General features: G+C 38.5%; 1 protein-coding gene across 2 annotated transcripts in view; it reads left to right on the top strand.

The window, feature by feature from the left end:
* Positions 1 to 18,032, top strand: part of LOC142349502 (uncharacterized) — a 188,182-nt gene that overhangs the window by 110,180 nt on the left and 59,970 nt on the right. For both annotated transcript variants that reach the window (XM_075401097.1, XM_075401096.1), the window contains 2 exons: positions 3,837 to 3,992; positions 4,546 to 4,785. In XM_075401097.1, coding sequence (XP_075257212.1) covers positions 3,837 to 3,992; positions 4,546 to 4,785 — 396 coding nt within the window. The remainder of the gene's footprint in view (positions 1 to 3,836; positions 3,993 to 4,545; positions 4,786 to 18,032) is intronic.

Raw genomic sequence — 18,032 nt, 5'->3', positions numbered from 1 at the left:
CAAAGGTAAATAATTAAATTAATTAGTATTAGCTTCAGTTAATTAATAGCCGCCGTCAGCCTCTCAAACGGCTATTATTTAGGCGCTCTCCTTTTTTTTAAAAAAAATTACCTTTTGATTTACGCTTTACCTTTTGATCACGATTTTCGTTTTACATATGTCACGATTTTCACGTTTGACTTCTGACTTAGTCACCCACTGTTTCAACTGAATGGATTCTAACTTCTTTCACGCATTGAATTACGCATTGTAGTGAATACGAGGGATTCTTCCTTCATTAGAGGGATTTTTCTTCTGACGCTTTTGACTTTTCGTCCTCAAAAAATGGATAAACAGATAGCGCCCAGCGCGCATTAAGTGCTCTTAGAGATGTTCAACTCTGTTTCAGCTCAAACTGTTTTGGAGACTTATACTTATGGTGTGAAGGGTCCCCCCCCCTCCCCCCCCCCTTGTGGCGACTGACTAACAACTGATCGCTAAAAACACGCGATTTTATACTAATTTTCACAATTTGTTTTCGAGCATTTTGAAAATTTTTGGTATTTTGTGCGTTCTTTCAGCCCTAGGTGTCAAGGAACCTCCTCTAGGGTTTTATAATAGGTTGCTGCATATTTTCTAGAGGTAGTGGATTGCTTTCAACTTTTTAACATCACGAACTCTAGCATTTTTTTTGACAAAATGTCCAAATTCTTTCGTTTTTTTGGCATTTGTTTTTCATTATTCTTGTCGTTCCAGACGCAGGGGCCAGAAAACGTTCTTAGGGGTTTGATAATATGTAACCCATAAATTCTTATTTGCCATAGAATAGCTTTCATTTTAGTATGACAAATTTTAACAATATTTTTTGATAAAACCTTCTTTTTTTTCAATTTAATTGAAAATTTTTGTCAGTTTTTGGGTTTCTCGAGCTTCAAGAGTCGCGGAACCTCCTCTAAGGCTTGACAATAGGTTACTGTATAATTTCAAGATGTAATGGGGTGTTTTTCATTTTTTTAAAAATCTTTTCTAATTTTTTATCATTTTTTCCGGCACCAGGGTCCTTGGAACCTCCTCCAAGGTTTGATGATAAGCTGTGGCATTGTTTTTAGATTTAATGGAATGGTTATCTTTATTTTAATGACTCCAGCTTCAACAAATTTTTGATAAAGTTTGATTTTCAAGTTTTTGGAGAATCATTATCATATTCCAAGTTTATGGATCTTTATGAGCCAGTGAAACTATTTAAAGCTTGAATTAGGGATACTGAAGAGTCTCGTCAGACAATAAAATTGTTTTGAGGATATTAAAATAACGAATTTTAGCAAGATTTTGTTAAAATTTGCAATTGTTTTCAAAATTTTTTGAAATTTTTGTCCTTTTCTGAGTTTAACTATCATTACTGGCCAACGAAGCTTTTCAAGTCTTGCAGATGGAATACTTGTTATAACTCTAGAGACAAAAAATAGTTTTAAACATTTTGATTGCGAAATCTGGATCTTTTTCCTCTAAATTTTTTTGTTTTTTTTTCAATTTTTTTAAAATCAGTTATTTGATTTTTTTGCTAACAAGGCAGGAAACTAAAAGTTGCTGAGTCGAATCAAGCTAGAGCTAGCCTCACTGAACTGTTGCTAGCTACTGACGAAACCAACAGCTCTCCGGTCATTTGAGAGCAATTCGCCCGACGTCAGTCGGTTATGTTTTCTTTTTCTGTTTCAAACCCGATGTACGTGTTCTTTTTGTTGTTGTAGCTGTGGCGTAGATCTGCAATTCGCAGGTAATTTTGGCGAGATACAGGCGCTTAATGCTGTTTTAACTGGTACCCTAGTTGCATTTGTATCATAATAATAGGTATATTTAGTAGTAGTGTGTGACAGCCTATGCACAACTTGCTTGTGATGCGGCGACCTTTCTGCTTCTACACCATGGTGAATGACTTGCGGTCCCCGAGTTAGGGGGACCAGGAGGGGCATCGTCAACATCAGGGCAAAAGCACAAGGAAGTCGGATTAATCTGTGCAATGTGGTCTTTTAGGACTGATGGTATTATGTCCAGCCATTTGGCCACTTCTACTGGTCTCTCCCACAGGTCAATCACTTTCAGGTCCCTGGTGTTCGTGCTTCATTTGAAAATGTGGTGCTACATCACATTTGGGATAGCGGTTTTCATTATTGTCACAGGTTCTTCTCAAGTAAGAGATAAGCAGGGAACAGTATCCAGCTCTCAGTTGTGCTAATCGGATACGTGCAATTCATGTCACCGTTTGTTCATCTGCTGTCTTCGGTGGAGTTTGAGTTACTCTTGAGCGCATTTTTGTATTCTTTGGGACTTAATTGACCTTTATTGTTTGTGTGTTGCTTCACTGGGTCCCTATATGTATCATTTATTGTTGGTGTCATAGGACGAAAACTGGTGGAAGAGATTGTTTTATGATCAGCACAATGTCTGTGATAACTGCCGGCTAGAAATTGCTCCGCTCACATTTCTCTGAGAGCTTTAACAGGCAGCATTTCACCCCCATTGTGTAGGTCATTGATGTCAGACATTTTTACACAGCCAGTTATTGTTTGAAAAGCAATGTTTGTTGAGTTTGCATGTGGTTCCAATTTGTACTGCTGATTGTGGAAGCCCAAATGGGAGCACAATGGTTCATGACGCTCCGACCGATAGGTTTGTAAGTCACTGAAAATGGCTCTTTTGTGCAGCCCAAGGCGCTATCAGCACTCTTTTTCAGTATGTTTTTGTGCTTTTGTAATTTCTCTTTGATGCTTCTTACATGTCCTCCAAAATTGAGCATACTATCAAAGGTAACACCCAGTAGTTTGACTTTGGACTTTACTGGTAGTGGTGAGTTGTTGATAATGAGGTGTGGGTCAAACATGGCCTCCTTGCTCCAGGTCGTGAACACTGCTGCACTTCTTTTTCAGCGGATAACTTACGTTTTCTTGATTCTAGCCTGTCGTGTAAATTATTTAGGTATGGAGTTTTGTCACGTATTTTTTCAACCTGTAGGTGAGAAGTAGTTAAAGTTATATCGTCAGCGTAAGACGTTATGTTTTTATCTTTCGGGGGCAGAGGCCGCCTGCTCTTGTAGATGTTGAAAAGCATTGGCGATAATACATCACCTTGGGGGACACCCTGTTTGACTTTTCTTAACTTAGATTTTTATGGTTGTTTTCTACGTAAGAAAACCTACCCTCTAAGTATGAAGGGACCCATCTTTTAGTGCTATTCGGTAGTGGTGCCACGATTAAGTCTCTTAGTAGTAGGTTGTGATCAACCGTGTCGAAAGCGGCGGTGAGATCTAAGGCTACTAGTAGAGTACGGTTGCATGGTTTCTTTTGATTAAGGCCTTTTTGTATATTGTTGGTGACAATGTTGAGAGCTGTTGCTGTGGAGTTTTCAGGTCTAAAGCCATGCTGATGTTCTTTTAGTGGATATTCTGTAAAGTCCTCGATTTGCGTCTAGTGCGTCAACGGCTGCTATTTTCCGCAATCTGCCGGTTATGTTTAATAATTTCTCAAATTTTGTTAATAAGAGCGTGATTAAGATAAATCGCTTCCAGTTTCTGATTTCTTTCGTGAGCAATTGATTTTGATGTATTCTGTGTGCTTTGTTTGTTAAATTCCGTTAAACGTTGCTGGTTATGGACGGCTATTCCCAAATAATAAAGAACAACCTGGTCTTTCCGTGAATTCTTTTCTTTTTACCGACACGTTGCAAACCAATATATTCTAAGGCAAACAAAAGTGAGCAATTTCTCTGATTTCATTTGTTTATATGCCAGCTGCTCTTAGCTCATCTTTCATAGTCGGGGCAAATTGGTTACCAAAAACATTGCCAAACAACTGATTTTTCAGTTCCTCGACAAATTACAGAAAGAGGAAACAATCTGTCTTTGAGCGTGGACTCCCAAGATGGCATTCAGTTGCACCTGGACTTAACGGCAGAAACTGCGGCTGAGGTTGTTCATGTTGAAGTCACATGCGTTGCGCAAAAAGCTGAAATTATTGAAAGTAAGAGAAACTAATCAGACAATTGTGAAAATGATAAAATTCTTCGAGGAATATTCTCCAAGCAAAGGTTGAGCCTTGTTTTGCTCCCTGGCCTGACCAAAAACTACGATCAACCATTTTAGCCTATTGTGAGTCAGTATCGCAGAAAATTATTAAATAGAAAATGAGTGCAATATTTTTCGTGGAATGTTCAGTTAATGTTCGCTTAAATTTTACTTGAATATCGCAGCCAGTAAACAGCTAAATATTACTTGCAAAATTGTATTGTGCAGGAACTTGAGATTAGTGTCTTAAGCTATTTATGGTATTGAATGTGGTACGTAAGATAGCTCAACGAGTGTAATCCTATTGCAATTGATGCCATTGAATATTAAGATGACAATTTTTAGATGCGTCAATTAGTTTCGGTTTTTCAGTGTCATAGGTTAAACATCCTATATATATTCCTGCAAATTTTATGATCACTTGACTGATAATCGATGCGAATCTAGGTCAAATAAGAACCAGCGAATTACGAAACGTTGTTAATGTCGATGGAATGTGCTCATTCTAGGCGACGGTGCTTATTTGATCAAATCGATGGCAGAGGAAGTCAGATCCCACAACGAAACTGAGTGTCGCACAGTTGACTGTGTTCAAAATGGGACAGCCAATGTTTCTGTTCCTTCTAAGCCAATTGACAGAGAAGTGATTACCTCAGACCAGAGGGAACCTGGAATTAGTTGCACAGTCGAGATCTATACTTCCACTGGAATATCGGAGTCTGAACACACCAGAATAGCTCGCTATGAAGGTAAGTATCAGTTGTCAGAAATTTTTGGATCTGTTGATTTTCCCTCATAATGAATTTTGATTGCATAAGCATATAACAAACAATTTAAATGCATCAAAACTATTTCGTTTCTAAAGATAGTAGGTGTTAACATTACGCCGAGATTTTTCAATTGTGTTGTTAATTGCTCTCAAACGAAGTGTTTATTAGTCCTTTCGGTCTTTTTTGCTTGACCAATTTTTCGTCTGAGCCATGACTTTTCGTCCTCAAAAACGGGCTAAACAGGTAGCGCCAGCGGGCATTAAGTGCTCTTAGAGCCTTTCTGCTCACTAGTCTCCAAGTATGCGATTCACAGGAACTGTTTTTGGAGACTTATACTTATGGTGTGAAGGGTGGTTCTTAGAGGTTGAAACCGCCCTCTCAACGCCCCCACCCACTAGTAGTATATAATACCTACGTAAAGAAAGGGGGGGTTATCATTCGACTCTTAACCATGGGATAATAGGTAGTGGCGGTTAAGTGGGAATAGGATAGGCGGGAGAAAATCTTTCCGCCGCTGTTTATATCCCTCTCCTATTCAATCTTTCCCTTTTGAGTCTTGCCGCTTTTGTTTCCCTTTAACTTTGCTTTCTGTCTCGCCGCTTGCTTTTGATTTCAAAACACTCAAACAAATTAAATTAAAACCAAATTTCACACTGCATGCAAAATCAATACTGGTTCAGTTTTGCGTCTCTCTCTCTCTCTGGGCAATTAAATTTAATTATGCACACTAATATCGCCTTGCAGTTTTGCACACTGGGCCCTCTGACTCGCTTTCACTTGCTTCTTCTGCCTCAAAATTAATGAACGGATTATCGGGCGTAGAGTTTTCTTCAAAACTGGCATCGAAATCAACGATATCGCTACTTTCAATATCCGAATCATTTATATTCTGAGCCGCGACAAAACCGGGGTCTGGTGGTTGCCATGTGTTGGAGCTTTGGGTGGTATCTGGAGAGGAATGTGGTACAACAAAACTGTTATCCCACTCTGGGCTAGAGCTCAAAAGTAAGTCGCTAAAATCGTCATAATCCCATTCCACATCGTCGTTATTTCAATCAATTTCATCGATAGCATAATCGACAATTCCATAATGGCCAAACGGGAGGGTTTTTATGCCATCAGGTAGTATATAGCGCTTGTTGTCAAAAGCTGACAGACAAATTTTGTTTGTAGTAACTGTCTGCAGCCTGTGGTGGTCGGACACAATCCTGGTGTTCTCTGAGCGCAGGTGGTTTCCAGTGCTGAGAGTGTTTAGGAAGTCGACGTGGCGAAGATGTTGTTGTGCGGCCCTCGTCACCCCTTTTGCTGAAAGTTTTCGACAACCTAAAAGAAAGAAAGAAATGAGAAAAATTAGGTGCTATTATAATTACTAACCCCCTATGTAAATATAATACGATTTAACACCTTCCAGATGCCTATTAAACCAATACGAATTTTTATACAACGACTAACAATTTTGTTTTATGAGAGAATAAACTTACTTTTTGACAGGATTGAGTACAGCTTCGGCTTCAAACAGATAAAGTCAGTAATATAGTCGCCGGCGAATTCGTCCTTGTATTTGAGGACGACTCTTTTGTTAGTGGTATCGTAAAGAAAGTGATTAGGTGGGTAATTTGAGAAATCAAAATGACTTAATACTGACTGAGGCTTCTGCGATAACTCTGTATAAAAATCGTCGCTTTTTATCGCATAAAGGAGACTATCTGTATCGCTGTAAAGAAGGCGACAATTAAAGTGGGGGCGCATCACATTGTAATGGAATGAGTACATGTGGAATTTTGCAAGATCTAATATAGTCGCTCCCACAATAGTGGGAGTGTTCCACTAAATGGACTTTGGTCGTGTGGTCAAGGCTGCTAAATTCTCCCCAAAGATCATATAGCGATCAAACTCAAATCTGGATATTATCTTCAGCGCATGCTCGGCATCTCGTGAGATTGTTATTTTATTTCTGCGTCTTTTCGATTCGCAGTTTTTACCATAAACTGCATTATTCATCAGTTTATAAAAGTTCTCTTCAAACTTGTTTGACGCAACTTGCCGCTTTTCACTATTTAGTGTAATGTATGGCGACAGCCAGTTTTCTTGTCGAAATTGAAGCACTCTGTGAACTTTCCTGATTACCAAGCCGAGTTGGACATAAAGTTTCAGCAGTTTGTAGTGGACCACATATCTCTCTTTATCAAAGAACGTTTGCAGGAGTCTCTTTACTTTGGAAGATGGGAGATTGTGTTGTTCTTTTAATTCGATCTGGTAATCGCTCAACCACTCATCTTCAACCACGTCTTTTGTGGGCGCCAACGGAAAATCGCGATGCTCATCATGAAGGCTCGGCGGGTAAGAGATATCGACCTCTACAAAGTATCCAATGCTAGCGTCATCGGCGGTGTCCAAAATCTCTTGAAGTTGAATATCTGTGTTGAACGCAAAGTCGGCGAGCGGTAGTTTCTCTAATTGCATTACGCCACCATAAAGGTTATTAGCGTCGACACAGAAACCAAAACAGGATTCCTCCGTGCTATCGTGGTTGGGAATATAGGAGTTATTTGCAGTGAAGCGCCGACTTTCAAAGACAGATGTGACTCCACCGCGAATTGCGGGTTCAATCATGTCCAAGTGTTCGCGCTCAGTCAGTAACTCGACATTGGCTTTGCAGATTCTAAGTGATGCTTCCTTAGCCATATTGGGTAGGGTGAACAAGTGCATACAGTCCAGTTTATACGTATCGAAACTCAACTGTCGATGGAATTCGCAAACACATGCGAGTAGTGCACAGTCGAGCTTCAAGTATGAGTCATGATAATCCTGCAGTGTTCCACATTCCAGAATTTCCCACATCCTGCGTGCATGTTGTAAATTAGTCTCCGTTACCTTCACTGCCCCTCCGTCCAGAGTGTTACCCCACTTGCTCAGTGGCGGGAGACTGGTGTCACTGAACTTGGACCGACTAGTCACATAAGAGTAAGGGTAGTAGCCTTTCTGTAAGGGTAGTAGAAACGGTCATCGGGTAAAATTTCAACAAGTTTCTCTAAAGAACTGTTCATCATCTTGAAGGAGTCTATGAATCGAAGATATTCGTAAACTTTCACTGTTTTTCCCTTTTCCGTTACGAAAGTGTCAATAAGCACACCAAATGTCATTGATTTGTATTTTTCGTCGGTGGCTGGTATGACGCTGATGGTTGTGGTTGGCTCGCAGTTGTTCAGTGCCAAACAAATGTGATGTAAGTCATAATTTTGAATATTATGACCCACAACAGGGGTGAAATTGATATTTCGTCTCAAGCGATTGCATTTCTCATGTGCCCATCCCAAGAATTTACCGTTGTAGTGGCAATGGTCCAGGTCAATTGTGTTCTCTGGATCTTCCGTTTCTGAAAACGATTTTTCACAAATCCAACAGTGCGTAGCGTTAGACTTTCCCAAGTTTCGTCTATCGCCTTTGAAGAAAGGGTGCTTCTTTTTCTGCTGATGAATATCTCTGGCTAGTTTGTGAAGCATTTTGACAAAATTTGTCATGCAAGCAGGAGAACTGTCTACATGATGAAAGATTGGCTTTGATGAGTGGTGATCTATCACTGTTAGCGCAAAGCCACACGGTTCATGTATCTCCTTGACCTGTGTAAAGGCTTTATCACTTGGTCCCTTGCAGGAAGACACGGGTCGTAAGAATGACTCGAAGTCAAAATAGATAACAAGAGGGACAAACCATGTAGCAGCCAAGTTCGTGAATTTGTATGAGTTGTTCTCACTTGAAGGCATATGAATAACAGCAGGTGCATTTTTGCAACAGTTATTGAGATGTAGGTTGTAACTTTCAAGTTCTTCTCGACAAATCAAAAAACAGTTTCGACAAATTTTGTTGGAGAATCTGTAATCAAGTCCTCGCACGTAGCAAACAACCTTCACCAGGTTTGTAATGAGGACGTAGTGATGACGGTCACAGTCGTACAGCAAAAGTAGATCCATTACAAAATCTGAGCTGTATGACGAAATTTTTAGAGGGAAAAACTGGCCGTTATCGTATCCAAACACGTTTACCTGAACGTTGTTGAGTGTTTCAAATTGAGGAATGTCTGCAAAGCCCATGGGCATAGTAAAATCGCCCAGAGGTTGATGCAGTCCTGGTTGATTGTATGTAGTTGGTGAAGTTTTGTCGGTTTGATAGTTTCGATCAATTCTATCTAAACTTATCTGATGATACATGTGATAAGCGGCCACAAAACAATACCTGAAGCAATCTCGATCTTCATGGTTCCTAACGTTGAGCAATACTCTGCAGTTGGCAATTTTTGACGGCAACGCGATGTATGATGAACCAAGAATTGGTCTGAAACGCGCGAATTTGACGTCAACTTTGAGAACTTTTTCGAGTGTCCAACCACTCCCCAAAGAGTTGAATGTTGTCAATACGCTCATCATCTTCTCCGCCATTTGCCAATACGCTTCATCCGACAGTCCGTTTGCATAGACAGGAGTCATCAGAGTTTGCGTATATTTCAATACGGTCATCTTCTGGCATATCTGGCTCATCATACATAACTTTGACAAGCCGCAATTTTGCACACAGTTGAACTTTTTGAGGACCCAGGGTCAACTGCTCACTTATTAGAGTGTCTATTTTGGTTTTTTGTATCCGCATAAAGTTTTCGAGATCATTGGACTCTTCGGCCGCTGTTGACTCGAACGATCTCAGTACTCCATGGAATGCACTTTCCAACGGAGTGTATCGAGGCTGAAATTGTTCACCTAGGACGGGTAAGTGATGAACGGAAGTCATATGCTGTACGTAAAGATGGCAATCGTTGAATCCGAGTAGGCAGCTTTAACAGCAATTGGTGAATCGTTGGTGTGCAGTTTTCATGTGTTCTTCGAGCAAAGAAATCTTCCGACAAGTAAACTCACATAATGAGCATTGATATACGGGTAAACCAATCTCATCAGGATGGAATTTATGCTCATGCCTGGAGCGATTTCCTTTTGTACTCAGAATAGAATCACAATAACGACACTGGAAACCCATTTTTGAATTGTCTAACTTTAGTAAGAACGAATTGTTAAACTCGAGTACGAACAGTAGAAACGAATGAACAAGAAATGGCTTCTCGGGTTTACAGTATTAGAGACTACAGTACTGCATAGGCGCCAAATTCGAAGTTTTGAAATGCTGTTTTCTGATTGGTCGGTTTTGGCGCATACCTTTATTTCGAAATTTTGTTACTTTTGAGAGAAAAAAGATGTGTTTTCAACTCTCCATTGCAATCGTATGCCAAAATATACCACCACAGGGAACCCTACCGAGTATTGCTGATCATCGTTTGTGTCAAAAAACTTTTTTTGAGAACCTGGAAAAACATGCTAATATTCAAAATTGTAATAAAAAGCGCTATTTTATGCATTTTCAATTACGGATGGTTAGAGTTGTCCTACGTTCTTAAGTGTGATGAGCAAAAATGCTCCCCGTGCCGAAAAACATAGGACCCATATAAAAAAATTGCTCAAAAATAAACAGAAAAAAAGTTTGTTTTTCTGTCAATCAAGTCATTAATTAACAATTACATGACAATTACATGACATAAACATGTGTCTTTTTTCTGAGGCCTTTTTTGATGACAGCTGTTATGAGATAAATTTACACTGAGGGCCCAATAAGTCCAAAAATTTAAAGAAAACCAATCTAACATCTTTCCTTAGGGTACTTCATATGCTAATTAATGCCAGATGTTAATGTGACATTAATTGCCAGATGTTTCGAAAATCGGTGAAGGAGCCGTTTTTTGATGATGATGCCTATGAGCAATAATGTCGGGCATCAAGCAGTGAGTACAAAACCGTTGCAAAAATTTGAATTTTTTTTCAGTAATTAGTAATTAGGTTAATTAACCCTTAATTAGTCGCTAATTAGAGGCTAATTATCTCCATAACGGATGAGTAAAATTTGACGAGTGTGATGAGATGTTTTGTACTTTAGAGTATGCTGAGTCTTACTGAACAATCAGTTTCATCCGAAGTATTTTTTGGAACCCTCTTTTTTGGGGTCAAAGGTCAGAGGTCATGTGTTAAAAAAAATTTTTTTTTGAGTTTTTTTCGTTTTTTTTTAACTAACAAGCTCTTTTTTTCAATTGATCCCCAAGTAACAAATGAGAGTTGATTCTAGTGTAAGCTGAAGAGGGCATCTATTGAATTAAGTGTCAAAATTTGACGTTTGAAATGCATTTTTTCGAAATATTTTCTTTGATTATTTTTTTTTTGAACAGTTCTTTGACTTATGAATTGAATTTGGAATTCAATCCATGCTACAGCTGTGGCATGGAGTTAACATGTCATTAGCGTCAATACCGCATACTCTCACATATGGCTATTTCTCTAAACTTTATGTTTAATATATATAATAATAACAAAAATTTTGCAGATTGGGAAAAGTATTTCTGGATATAATATTGAAAAATCTCACCACGTCATAGTAGTTGTAATAATTGAGTGTTTGTTAGGAAACAAATGTTTACGTCATAATGAAAATCTTTTCTGAACATGTTCGAACTTGATCAGTAGCAATGTTTTAATTTCTTTGACTCAGCAGATTTAGAGCTATAAAACAGATTTAAAAAGTTAAATTCAGCTTTTAAAAAGTTGAAATCACACATTCTTGAAACAAAATCAAGTTAGCATCTTACTATATAAAAGAGTTTTGTGATGATCCATTAAGTTTAGTTTTCAAGTTAATCAAATAAGTCCATTAAAGTATTCTCAGGTAGCCGTTTCTTTGGTGCATTGCAAATCTTTGGCGTGTCTGTGACACCAAAAACACGTGCTGGTTCTGGTGTTTGAAATTGTGTAGCTGACAGTAACGTTGTATCAAACTGGTCGTCACTGAACAGAGCCGTAGAATTGTTCTTTCGAATTCCCGCAAAGAGAGGTGGACTAGATGCCGGTGTCAAACTGGGACTCGGATCAACTGCTGGTGTTACTGGCAAGCTGGCTGAATCCAATTGCGATTGATTTTCTGGGGAGCAAGGTGATGACTTTATGCCCCACATGTCAGCTAAGTTTTCGCAAGCCTGATAAGCCCCTAGCTGGTTTTCAAACAGAGGCACACAGTCGCAATCGTAACGAAACAAAATTCGTTTAACGTCGTCAGGTAATGACTCCATGCCAAGATGTTGAAATGTTGGCAAAGTTTTTGGAGGTAAATGTCCTCCTGAAGTAATAAGAATGCAATCTGCTGGTTCTGTCTTCTCTGGTAAAGAAGCAATTGCGTTAATGAAAAGCTTGGGTATCAAGCAGTGCTGGTAAGTTTGCCAAACATCGCCTTGTCTCTTCTGTTGAATAAGCACAACAAAGTTTTCGAACACTGTCTGATAAACCAATGTTCGCTCCAAGGAAATTACAGATTCAGCAAGTATTTGAACGGACATAATTTTTGTACAATTTTTGAGAAAGAAACTAAAACCAATTTGATAGAAGACTGTTGGTAGGTGTTTGTCTGGTAACGAACTGTTGAAAGAAAGCAAAGTGCACTGAACGCAAGGTTTAAAGAAAATGAATAACTATTTTTAGAGTAATATTGCACAACGTGTAATTCAACAAATTATATCTGGGGTCAAATATGGTTTTAATTTTGATAGTGTATGTGCTCTGATATATGCTCTAAATTTTGTTATTATACATGGGTCGATACAACTTATAGTGTGTACTAACTCAGTTCTTATCCAGAGCGTATTTTATTCTTAGCATTTCATTGTACGCTGGTGCATGTTTATTCTTATCAGAATTTCCTTACTGCTGTAGGTTCACTTGTGCTTCTAATTATATCACACACCCAGGGTCACATCTGTTCCAAGTTATAAACATATGGTCCGCATATAATTCCAATAAACAGTGTACACTGCACTGCTGGTCCAAATACACACCTAGGGTCACATCTGTTTTCTCTATAGAACCAAAACATGTGGTCCGCATATAATATCAATAAACAGTGTACACTGCACTGCTTGTTCAAATACCCACCCAGGGTGGGTCACATTTGTGTTCTCAAAACATATGGTACGCATATAATTCCAATAAAAAGTGTACAGTGCACTGCTGGTCCATGTACACACCTAGGTTCACATATGTTTTTTGTCTTATCTAGGGTCACAGCTGAAATTAATTATGCAATATGTGAACAACAGACAGACTCAAGTACGCCATAGGCGTACTTGAGCCTGTATTCACAAATAATTTGGATTTAATTAGGCAGTTTGACGACACTTGTTTAAACCCAACTTGCCGCCCCATTGAGTTTGAGTTTTACACATTATAACACTTGAAAGTAATAAAACAAGTTGCACACTATGCCTTTCACGTCCACTAAAGACACAGAGTTTGGAGATTGTTATTTCGATATTTCCAAAACTGATAGGCGCTTAATCAGAGCAACGCTGAAAACCTTTGAAAGGACAGGGACATATGTATTTCTGAAATTGTTCAAAAAAGCAACAGACGATTACGAGTTTGAACAGAGAATTTCTCTAACTCTTGGAGAGTTTGAAAATTTGGTCAGCTCAGCTAGCAAAATACAGAACTCAGTGGCTGACCAGCTGTCAACAACAAAACCACCACTAGCGAAGAAACCAAAAATTCAAAAAGAAGTTGCCAACAACGATGGTTGAGGCGATGTTTGAGCGTTCTCCAAATTACTTTAAACAATTTCAGAAACAGTTCAAATTTCTCATTCTTGAAGAAAAACCTAGCTTTTCTATTGGAAATTTTTATGCAGTGTGTGCACATTTTGATTCCGAATTTTGCAATTTAGTAAACAGTCATTATCACGTTCTGATTGATACAACTACTTTTGAAAACGAAACAGTGAAACGATATCAGAGCTTTCCTGTGCCTTGTGTTTATACAGCTTTCAAATTCTTGTTTTGGACTGCACCAAACTTGGAGACTAATGGAGACGTTTTTACAAAGCTCAAATTGGCAATCGAATTCAACGTTTCGGGAGAAAAAACCGATTCACAGTCAGTGCGCAAACGACTGCCAGCTTTTGCTAACCACAACAATTTATCGAAAAGCAGCTCTGCAAAACAAACAAATGTCAATCTCAAACCGAGTGCCAAGATGCCAGTAGTTGCTCAAAAAACTGTCTACAATGCCCGGCCTCCATCGAAACAAGTTCAAACTGATTTTGTTAATAGTGAAACTTTACGAAGAGTTGAAACAATTTTGTATGGTCCTCATTCTGGCGCTTTTTGTCAAATTATGGATATTTTGATGAGTGGATATGGAAAACTGAATATTGATTCTGATTTATTGAGTGTTCGCTTTGTGTATGAAGAAAAAGTAAAGTTTTGAAAAAAAAATAAATTTCTCAAGTTAGTAAGGTTAGAACATCATATGAAAAGCGAAACGAATCAATTCATTATCGCTAATATTTACAAGTTTTTGAGCATTGAAAACAAAATGAGCAATATAAATACAAAAAAGTCCACAAAGTTTAGAGTTTGCTCTTTGAATTGGTTGATTCTCCAAGAGTTGATAGATGTTGTGATTGCTGCCAACGGAAACGATTCTTTGATATAGGTGTTTGTACGATGAAATGGGCTGACCAAGGGGATCGGCAAACAAAAGTTGATTGTTTTTTCTGCATAATAGTAACCAGTGGCTGCCAATATTTTCAGCAGTTGCTGCATTAACAATAAGGAAGCTGTTTCTGTTCATTTTTTCCGGAAAGTTGTTGGCCGCAAACACACCATGGAATTTATACTTAAGAGTTTTGCAACCTTGGATTAAACCATTAATATCATCTTCATCCATCCTTAATTTGTCAGAATGTGATTCTTTGATACTCTTCTTGCACTATCAACAAATATTGTGCTAGCTTTTTCGCCAATAATGAATATTTCTATATTGTTCGGTAAGGCCGCAGAAAGTTTCAACTCAATAGAAATTGACGAATTTGTAAGCTCAGGATGAATAAAATCGTGGGATGCTTGTTGGGTGCTGGTCAAATCAAAAACCATTATGAAATGGTTTGGGTAATCTGTCAAACTTATTCCATGACCATTGTCGATGTAAGCTAAATCGGATATTGTGTTAAAGTAAAGACGTTTGTCATCACTTGTTGATATCGGACTGTCTGCCACAGGTAAACCGTTTCGATAAATATAAATCTGCTCAAGGTCGAATTTGCGGAAATTAAATGGATTTTGTCTGTTGTTACCAAGAAACGCTTCGTTAGTGTTCAGACAAATTGCTAGTCTACGAATCGGTTCTCTGGCAAAAATATCTTCTTGTTTCCAACTGTGGAGACCCGTTGACGCCAGAAACGTTTTTGTTAGAGTCTCCAGGTAGGGATACGAAGCTGGACTTGTTAATAAAGTTTTTTCAATAGCCGATACAACATCATCGTTCAATGTCATCTTGCGCACATACAAATTAGCTTCGACAATTTTAACTTTGTAGTGCTTGGCAGCATCGTCAGACATTATAACAAAATCATCTATTGACCGTCTAAATGCAATGCGAAGTGTCACACCACTTAGCAAATGTCTGTCACAGGTGAAAAAGTCGACTGCAACTTTACCGTAGAATGTGCACTCAGCTGATTGCCTCACTAAGGCTTTCCTTCTGTTCACGTCCGCAGTTGACAGCGCTCCTGGATTTTCTTCGTAGGAGTAACCCTGACATGCCAACCAGGTGTTTTTTGCATCTTTGTTATGTGAAAATTCTGTTTCAATAAAACTTTTATGAGCATAGTTTCCGTTAGCGTTTGAAATTTTTAGTCCATTAGCAGACGCTGTACAGTCAGAGAAGAGTGAATGTAACACATTATTGCAAAAAAAGGGAGCATCTGTCTTCGTAACATCTGTTGCTGCTCCTGCGTCATATCTCAAATCAGCTTCTGATGACTGGACAATTTTTTATTTTACTTCCAAGAAAATTTTCTGTAAGTCAATAAAATTGTTTCGGTCACCGGCGACTTCAAATTCTAACATGGGTCCATTTGGACTGTAGACTGGGCCCAACTTTTGACAAAAACTACCATCGAAAGTTACTAAAAGAGAAGGTTTTTCGAATAAATCCAAAGAACTGTGAGTTGCTTCTGATGGTAACAAATTAGCGATCATCGTTCACTCTGGCAAAAAAATCTGACCGACTTCTTTTTGGAGCTCTGTGCGTTGAAATGGTTTTTTTGCGTTTGTTGATTGCTTTCTGTGGCTTGACTCGACTTGACTTCCTCCGACGTGAAGTATTTCGTCGAGATCCCCCAGTCTGTTTTTTAACAGTTTTTGCGATTGTATTTTTAAACGCCTGTTTAGGAGATTTTTTGCTTCCGACTACATCCAAAATCTCTGGAACACTTTGTTTCAAAAGCTCTTTCCCGATACGCTTCGCTGTAGGCAAAATGAAACGACGTGCTAAAGGCAGCGGAACACGTCCAATGCCTGCAGCTAGGGCTCCAAAACCACTTCCTCCTTGACGATAATGTCCAGAGAAGTGAGGCAAAGACGTTGCTTGATTCGCATAATAAGAATCCATTTTAGGAGGAAAATTTTTTGAATTGTAGTGTTAGAATAACTTTTCCAGTTCCCGAAAAGGGAACTAATTGTCCTGTTTCCGTTCTCAGTTCAATTGAAATCGATTGAATTGTGTTGGTTAGGAGCTTCTTATAGTCTAAATTTGTAAAAACTATCCGATGAGTTGGCTCAAGCTCACAAACACTACCGTTTTTCAGACGTTGTTTTGAATCAATGACTCGCAAAAGAAGAGCCTTAGTGTCACCAACGTATTGATATTCAATTATGTTAGTGTAGATGAAAATTAGATGCTTTCCAGCACAAAGATCAGCTGGGAACTCCCCATAATAAGCTTTCGTATCATCACTTTTCATAAACCTGTTCGCATTGGGAATCATTTTGTACCCAATATGTATTCCATTACCGTCAGGAATACCCTTAAATCCAATAATGCTCGGAATTTCCTCGCTGGGAAATGTAATTCCCTCATATTTGCCAAATAAAATTTCATATTTTCCAGACCTCTTCAACTCTCTGAAAGAAAAATTGGGCAGTCCAATTGTTCGCTTAATTGTAGCAAGAAGTTGTGCCACTGTATCAAAGGTTCCTGGCATAAAACTAAATTGTTGTCCATTATAAGGTCTAGAAATAACATTAGCTCCCGAAGACATCTTTTGGGAATCTTCAGTCTTTTAAGTTGTACACAATTAGATTTCCGTTTACTATGTTTTCTATTTTTGTTGGGAATATGATTTCACTTAACGCCACTCTCCAATCACCTGCAAGTTGAATTTCGTCATTAAAAAAATTTCGAAATGATGCAAGTGTGTTTGAATCAAATATTTCCATTGAAGCGGATGAAACAACGTGAACTGTAAACTCGTCTTCAAACCGGTTGTTGGACATTTTCAACGAGAGGGAGCCTGACAAGTTGTAATTCTGGTTGATAAAATTTTCCTTGAATTGGTTCTTTGTCTGTGTCGACTAAAGAGTATGTTGGTGGGCTTAATGTCGGTATTCCCGTTAATTCAAAGACTTCGTCTGTGAACAATTGCTTGTAACTTTTCCTGAATGCTTTATCTTTTTTAACTATTCTCACAAAGTCTCCAATGTAAAACTTGGGCTTCTGATTTGAGCTTGTTTGGACTGTCAATGAAACTAGTCGTGGCACATCTTTTTTTGTAACTTTGTTGGGAGCAATTTTAGTTACTCGATTGACTCTTGAATTGATTGTTTTCACAAATTGGTCTAATTGGTCAATGTAGCTATAGGTCCACTTTTCTTCGAGATACCGATGAATTATCTTTTTGAGAGATCTAATGTTCCTCTCTGCAAAAGCTGACTTCACTGAAAGTACTATATAACTGAATTCCGCGTTTGTTGCACAAATGTTTGAATTCTCCCAGAAATTCTGTGCCATCGTCAACCCATACCTTTTCGGACTGTGTGTTTTTGATCATCTTTTTGAATGCTTCAGCTGCTTCTGTTGCGTACTTTGTTTTTAATGGTTCCACTCGTAAATATCTTGACAAACAATCAACCGCTACTAGGAGATACTTGATGTTGCGGTTATACTGTGCTAATTTATCAACGTGTGCCAAATCTAGAGACCAAATTTCGTTAATGTCTTTTACAAAAACTTTAAGCCTAGGAAATTTTAATCGAATTGAACGGTACTTTGTGAAAGACGGCTTTGTCTCCAAATAGGACAGGACTTTGCCTA

The sequence above is a fragment of the Convolutriloba macropyga genome, chromosome 11 (assembly GCF_964194025.1).
Source record: "Convolutriloba macropyga chromosome 11, txConMacr16.3, whole genome shotgun sequence".
NCBI classification, from domain to species: Eukaryota; Metazoa; Xenacoelomorpha; order Acoela; family Convolutidae; genus Convolutriloba; species Convolutriloba macropyga.
Note: the sequence above shows the minus strand (reverse complement) of the source record. Positions and strands in the feature narration are given on the sequence as shown.